The sequence below is a fragment of the Rhincodon typus genome, unplaced genomic scaffold (assembly GCF_021869965.1).
Source record: "Rhincodon typus isolate 14 unplaced genomic scaffold, sRhiTyp1.1 hic_rhity00000723, whole genome shotgun sequence".
NCBI classification, from domain to species: Eukaryota; Metazoa; Chordata; class Chondrichthyes; order Orectolobiformes; family Rhincodontidae; genus Rhincodon; species Rhincodon typus.
The window spans coordinates 35,822-43,738 of record NW_025966361.1 but is presented as its reverse complement, the minus strand read 5'-3'; the positions used below and the strand labels follow the sequence as shown (position 1 = coordinate 43,738).

Below are 7,917 nucleotides of genomic sequence, written 5' to 3'. Positions count from 1 at the left end.
ATGTTGCTGGAATTGAAGTGTTTGGAGTTATAGAGCAAGGCTAAATAGGCTGGTGCTTTCCCCACAACTTTCTACCCACCAAGCAAAGACTGAACACAACAGAATGTTGATACACTGTGTGGGGGAGGAGGCAGTGCTGATCAAAGGGAACTCTGCAATGAGCCTGTCTGTTTACCTGGCTTGAAGGACACAAGGCACCATTAGGGTGGAGGTATACATGCATGAAATGAAAATGTGGTGAAAAGTATGCAATGCAATACGGTCTTATGTTTGATGTGGTATCAAACACAAAAACGCATAAAGAATAGCTTTCAAAGGGCTTTAAAATGTGTACTCAACATAACTAAGATTAGGTAAGACTTAGTCATGGAGCACAGAAATAATAACCATCATGACAGGACGATAGATAAAACAAAATTTGCAACTACACAAGACTGCATGCCAAGTGACAGTGAGTCTCCCATTTCCTTGGCAACAGCAGAAAGGTACAGTCTAGATTGGAATTGGGAAAGGATGATCTACTGCTTTAAAGTCTTGATGTGATATCTATTTCTGAAGATCAATTTTTATCAAGTGTATTTCACTGACGATAAGATTTAAAAGCCTAGGTGTGTTAAAGTAGGGCATGTAAATAAAAAAGGCAAGTTAGCATTATTGATTAGTACAATCCAATGTAATAGGATTGAGATTAATAAACTAAGTTGCACAAAATGACATTCAATAATACTGTTAAATTGCATACAGATAGTACAGTAAGTTAGGAATGCAATAATAAAGGTGTACTCCACTAATTTTGTACAAAGTTATACTAAAGCAAAACAAATTACCAGCTCACATTCCCATCTCAGGAAAGCATCATTAACACATGTACATAATTAAGCAGCATGAAAAGACAAGCTGATTTATTAACTGTCCCCCACAGCACAGGGGGCAGAACATGACAACTAAACACTCTTTCTCAGCCATGTAATCTCCCAGAAGAAAATCATCACTAACCACTTTAGGATATCACCGGGGCATATAGTGCCATTTACAAAGCCATATTCTTCAATCACCAATCATGGATCCATGTCTTCACAGAGGTGCTGTTTTACACTGCTATAAAGAGATCAGGAATACAAATACCACCCTGACTTTCTTCATTGCAAAAGCCTTATTTATACTTGGCAATACCACAGAATTAGTGTTTATATCTAGTGCATCTCAATGAAATAGCACCTCTAATGAAACCACTAAGAATACAGCACCATTGACTCCACCTCATTTATTATATTTCTGCACTATATTTGTAGGGCTACTGGGGGTGTAACTGATTGGATAGCTCTTTCAAAAAGCCAGCACAGATATGATGGGCTGAATGACCCTTCGTGCAGTTATGTTAACTGTTTTAAGGGATTACAACGATTATCAATGAACTCAGTCACTCCCCTTTTCAGACGGCAGCTCTTTCATTTAATAAATAGTATTTAAGCCACAAGATTTACATCATTGAACAGGAATAGACCGAACAGTCCCACATTTTAAATAGCTGATCTCCACTTACCTGCCCGATTTTCCTACCCCTTGATTTGATTTTAAGAATCAATCGTCTCAACCCTGAATAACTGAACACCTACAACTCTTTGGAGAATTAACCTTGTTTGAAGGAACTTCCTCGTTTTAGTCTTAAATAATCAACCCTTATCATCTTGAACCTGAAACCCTAGGCTCCCACTTTAGAGGAGAACCCAGAAAAGAGAAGGTTACAAGGTGGTCAGCAATGGTATAAACTCGTGTGTCAAAACGCCAAATGGTGACATTGCATAAGCAAACAAATCGGGCAAAAAAAAAAAGTTTATACAGAGGCAGAGCTTTTAGGGTTGACTGGAGGTCACTGACTTGTGAGACAAAGGGTGTGGAGGTGGAAGATTGATTTGGAGGACAAGGAGTCACTTGCTGCAGAGTTTAAGAGGAAAGAACTGCATAACTTGAATGTGCAGTATTCAGTGAGGACAAGGGGGCTGGAAAATGGCAAGATGTTCGAGGCAGTGAAGGTGCAAGAGGATTATGGGTACAGTCCCTGCTAGTTTGAGAAACAGAGATCGAAGGAGGATTCAGTAAAGAGCAAGCTGTCAACATTCATTAATCAAAATTTCAGATGCAGTCAGGATACCAATGCAACTAATCAATTAAAGGTCACAGACAAGGGCACTGGAAAATTTGGAATGTGTTTGTCAAGAAGCACATCTTCACACAAGGGGTAGTGAAAATCCAGATCACACTTTTACAAAAGGCTGTTAAGGTCGGGCATCAAGAGATAAATTTCAAAGTGGACTGTTAGGATAGGTTATGAAACCAAGGAAGGCAGATAATGGAATCTCTTATGATTAAATAAATCAAACAACTTGCATTTATAAAGCACCTTTGTCACAGCAAAGCATCCAAAGACATGAGCTTAAATAAAATTTGATACTGGCATGTCTCAGAAAGAGATTGCACACTTGGTGATGTGAAAGAAGGGATTTCCCACCTGTGAGTAAGCATTCCAATGAGATCACATCTGCTAAAAAGAAAGTTAGAGAATTTATGAGCAAAAGTGTTATGCTAATAGCGTTTGAAACCACTTGTACAAAAAGGTGTAGGAATGAATTAAGTAAAATAGCATCTTTTTTTAAAAAAATGCCCTATCAGTTTAACTCTGAATATTTATCTGACAATGTTTCTTTGAGTGGTGTTCTCACCAATACAAAGACACAGTGACTCCATTAAACAAACATTCACAGTTCACTTTATTTTTCATGCATAAAATACTCACTATAAAATGGGAACACAGTACCAGACCAAGATTCTGGAGAAATTCAAACAGGGTTTTGACAGCCCTTGTAGAACTGTGATGCTGTCCAATTAACTGTGCCAAACTAAGAATCTAGACAGTACAGCAATCCAAATTAGCTACTGGATGAAAACCACTGAGCTCCTACGGTTTAGAAAAAAAGAGTTCAGAAAGATACACACATACATGCAGATTTGATTGTGAAACTACTTAATATGCATAAACAATTTCTTGCCTCAACATGCCAGTCATTGCTTCCCTAACATTAATTAAATCAGATAGCATTAAAATTCTTCCAACCACTTCAATGCCACCTTTTGCATTATTAATACCTTTCCATTACAACCATTTTGAATAACACTCAGGGCAGTACTGTTGTGTGGTTATGTGCTCAATTCTTAGTAAAGATGCAGGATCCAGAAGAATCCAACGGCAGTCAAAGCACACAGATATTCAGGATCTAGTTCTGAAAGATAATTAACAGGGGGATGACTTCAGGACACCTGCCTATATATACAGTAAGCATTTTTATATGCTAATGATCCCATGTTTCTGTCGATGATAGTCCACAATTATTGAAACCTGTAGGTCAAAGTACAGGATTAAATGTCTGAGTGGAGGAATTCAAAATAAAGCTCAAAAATCAAACATTGAACAATAAGCAGCATATTTTATGGTTCAGGTAATATTACACATTTTGTACAGTTCAGAGGATGTCATGCTGCAATCTACACCATGAACACTTTACACATCAATCCATAACAGCTCTGTCAAGAGAATTCTCACAAGTTTCTCAAAATGGGAACTTGGAGTTATACTGCACTTCTGAAAAAGTAGCTTCTGAAATCAGCTTTGAGAGCACCCCACCTTATTTAGGAAGTGAAAATAGTAAGCTGTGTATAATGCAAACACGTTGCTAACAGCATCACCTGGGGTTGGAAACGATTAGCACTGCAAATCTTTGAAATACACAGCAAGAAGGGAAGCAGTTCCTAAATTTCAATGGATTGCAGGTTTAGGTAGCACAAATCATTAAAAATATTATACAAAGTTGAAATACATTTTCAAGAGGGAATTTTATTTTTTCTAGAAGAAACTACTGCCTTCATCACCGTATGACTGATGCATTTAAAACTCAAATGCACTCTCTGCCACCGACCCGGTCAACACCTTTGTTTTAATTTAGCTTGCAACCTTACAGCAACTTTTCAATATGATTAGCAATATGTTTAAATGATGTTTTATTTTTAATAATCAATTGCATCCAGACGGAAGAGGATAAAGCTGGGCAAAACAAAAAGGGCACAACCATTAATAGGTGGCAAGCTTGTGTAAGTTACAAATACTATTAGAGAGATAAAGTTACAACTTAGAACTCAAAAATGGCTACACTCCAGTTGACTGTGAACTGCTTTGTGAAATGACCCTCACTTGGTTGCAGACCACCTTGCAGCCTTTTCAGGGAAATAAGAGCTGGAAATTATGTGCCAAGCTTGTGGGTGATACCCACACCTAGGGGTGTTTACAAAATTAAAGCTGCATTACTTTACAATTTTCCACTACTGTAAAGAAGCTTCATCCAATAAAGTGCTCTAACCACAGCTAGCACTGCACCAGGAACCTCAGCCTGAGGAGACAAAGGCCAAGGATCTCTATCAAGTCACCACTCCAATTAAAAGCAAACAAGAGGCAGTTGAATAAAAGAAATCTGAAATTTATTCCAAAACATGAAGTTAACAGAGCTTTAGAGGCACAAAGTCTTCCATCTTTTCAGAGCCAAGTTCAACCTGTCAATTCAAAATGATGCAAATTCAAAATTCTTTTAGTCTAAGAAAGACAACAAATGGCATACAGATCCAGAGTACTCAGACTACTTCAAAACTGTTACTACGATTAACATTACCTTTGAGAACTACCACTGAGGAGGTGGCTGTAATACTCAATAGAACACATTAGTGCAGTTTATCCTCTCTTCAAGGAGAGCTTTAAAACAGAAAAATAGAAACAATCAAATTTAACAGACTCAGCTCAAACTGTGATGAGTCACAATGCAAATAGAGTGGACAAAATATGCAAACTACTTTTTCCAAATTAGATCAGTTTTTCAGCATTGCACTTTCTTCAAATTTTTACTAATTCAAACTTCTCCCCCATCTCTCTAATCCAGGAGTGTAAACGCACACACCTCACTGCGGTACAGAGATCACCTAACTCAGCAGACAAGATGACTCAAATATTCCTTGGTCTCCTTTACTGTGCTACTCAAAAAAAACCTAACCAGAGTAGAAAAACTGCAAAATCAAGCTCTGGAGGGTACAGATTGGATTCGATCAGATCAGAGGCAGCATCAGGTAATTGCAATTTATAGTATTTATCCAATATTGAACACCTGGTAACAACTCCCAAAACAAAGCACTATTGCTGCCAAGCATCAACACAGCCACTGATATCATGAACAGCCGATACTAGCAAAGGTTTATCTCAAAATGGATTAGCACCCCTATAAACGTATTTATAAATAACAGCACAAAATATAGGTGCAGTATAATTAATGCAGATCGTGAGTATATAACCCCTTAAGTCATTTAGTCCTCAGTTTTGTATACCATACAAGTTTAGGTAAATCATTCTCCTAATAGTTAATAGTGGAATTGGCATGAAGCTGAGCAAGAGCCTGACATCTCAAGGTGGTAGTGGGGCAACGAGGAACAAAGAGGAAACCAAAAAAGACAAAAATCCTTTTCCACTGCCCCCAATATTACTCAACTCACCCCATAATGGTTGCCCACTGAACAGTAATATTTTTCATCTTCTGATAATAGCCATTCCCCTGGTACTATTGGAGACAACTTAAACATTTAGCAGAAACTGTAGAAAGAAGTCAATTAGCCTCATTTCACGTTACACTCCCAAAAAGGTGGGCAAATGAGAATGAGTCCAAGTGTCTTCAACTTTCAATAAAGATCAGACTTCAAGCCATTTCTCAGGTAAAAGGCAGCACTTAAATACTTACCTGCGATTTTAATTTAGCTATTATAACAGTTTAATTCATCTCAAGAATAGGTCAGATTTAAAGAACTAGAACCACTCGAAAGAGGACATGTTACAGTGTTAAAATTCAGAGCCCAGGTAATCTTTTCCTTAAGCCATCTATTCAATATGGTACAGGTGACCCTCTGCCATCATCTTGAAGGGGCAAAAATAAAACCTACCACAACAGGGGACCTTGGGATCAAAGCAGTTTCAGTCTTTTTGGCACCCTCTCATCAAAAACAGCTTTTTTGAAACTGCAATGTTGGATTTGCATGCCTAAAAAACATGGCAGATATAGTTCTTGAGTTGCTGAAATTGTGCATATATTTTACATGGTGCTGTGTTTAGAGTCTAATCTACTGAAGAGACCCAACTTCTGCAAATAATTTAGAACAAGGCAATACTCATCCCCATACCTCTCTTTTCAACTAAAATAAAATTTCATACTGCTCAGAAAGGAGAGAAGGACACAAGGCTGGATTTAATACTTACCGGAAAAATCAGTCATCAGAAATAGCTGTCACACAGACAATTCATTTGAGATCAATAGACAAAAATTTATACAGCAATGCAGCTTTAAAATTCTAAACCGATGGAAGTCACAATATTTTTTTTGTTGTAGGACAATATACACCTAGTTGACCGGCTGCAAGCAGTCAGCAAACCTCTAGCCCCACTACGCTTTCCTTTTGGTAAAAGGTCATCTCTCTGCCCTGAATGTCATGTGTGAATGCAATAAATTTTGCTGATCAGGATGCATGCTGACATTATTATATCAAGAATTAATTTCAGATATCGTAAGCCTGTGTCCTCAGAAAAAAAAACACGTTAGTCTAACAGCTTCATGTTTTTACTTGTGTCTTACACAAAACCTCCAAACTACATCAAGGGCCAACACAAATGGTGGGTGGGTGGGTGGGGGGGGTGATTTCAAAAAATAAAACTCAAATCAAAATTAGGTCTTGCATAATTCCTTTAAGCCAGTATTCCTTGCAGTTTGTTTTCATTCCAGTCACATTAGTTCGTAAATAAATTGGCCATCGAGGATCCTTCTTAGGTGTACATCATTTCGGCCATGTGAGACATTTTCTTCGGAATGTACAGGTAATATTCCATATATCCCGAAAGATCTTCAATTGTGATGTCTTCAACAAATGTCCTGGCCTCCTCAGAGCAGGAACGCGGGGAACCCGAGACCCCAGAGCCTGTCTGAGTTCTTCTGCAAGGTGACGTGTGCTGGCGGGCCTCAGCCACGCCTCTCTCACATTCCGATATGACACTGCGAAGCCCAGTGAAGGAGTATACCTCAACATCTTGCCATCGTTTGCAACAGCATTTCTCCTTTTGTGAGCAGCAGCATGGGTTGGTCTGGTGAAGCTTTGACAGGGACTGGAAATCAGAGGTTGGCTGGCTCAACTCCAGGGCTGTTGCGGATGCCAGTTTTGGAAAATCAAGAGGGGAGCTGCTGCCAGATTCAGCATCATTTCCAGCAGTGTCTTCTGATGATTCTAAGGTGAAGACGGTGGGAACTTTAGCACCGAACACATCTTCAGGCTGTCCGGCTTTGCAGCACTCTTTTGGAGTTTTGACAGCAAGGCCCTGGTAGGCCTCTGTTTTGTTGCTATGTTTAACCTGACAACTGGCTGCAGGAGCTGCAGAACTACAATAGGCAAATTTAGGAGGATGAAGAATTGGTGATTTGGAACGTCGTCTTCGCTGTGTTCGGATAGCCCCTCGAGCTGGCTTTCTAGTTGAACTACAGATTCGCATTTTCCAGGAGTGGGCAAGTTAACAAAAAAAAAAGGGAAAAGAAAAAACATTTTAGAACATCTGGTTTAACAGCTCCAAAACTCTTACAGTCTGCACTTACTGGATAAATTGACATTGAAAACAGTGCAAAACCAACATAATACAGCTCTGTATAGAGACTAACTTTCACTGACTTAATACTATCACTCCACTTTTGAATGGACAGAGTAACAGTGAATTGTCTGATCTGAAGAGTGACATTTCTGATAATATACTCTAATGTCAATGTTCATTATATGCTCAAACTTTTGAGCTGGGGATTG

The 7,917-nt window shown here is 38.7% G+C and overlaps 1 protein-coding gene across 7 annotated transcripts in view; it reads right to left on the bottom strand.

Moving 5' to 3' along the window:
- Positions 1-3,462: 3,462 nt before the first annotated feature.
- Positions 3,463-7,917, bottom strand: part of oser1 (oxidative stress responsive serine-rich 1) — a 37,947-nt gene continuing 33,492 nt past the window's right edge. For all 7 annotated transcript variants that reach the window (XM_048621507.1, XM_048621506.1, XM_048621509.1 and 4 more), the window contains one exon: positions 3,463-7,601. In XM_048621507.1, the coding sequence (XP_048477464.1) occupies positions 6,899-7,601 (703 nt within the window). In that variant the 3' untranslated portion in view covers positions 3,463-6,898. The remainder of the gene's footprint in view (positions 7,602-7,917) is intronic.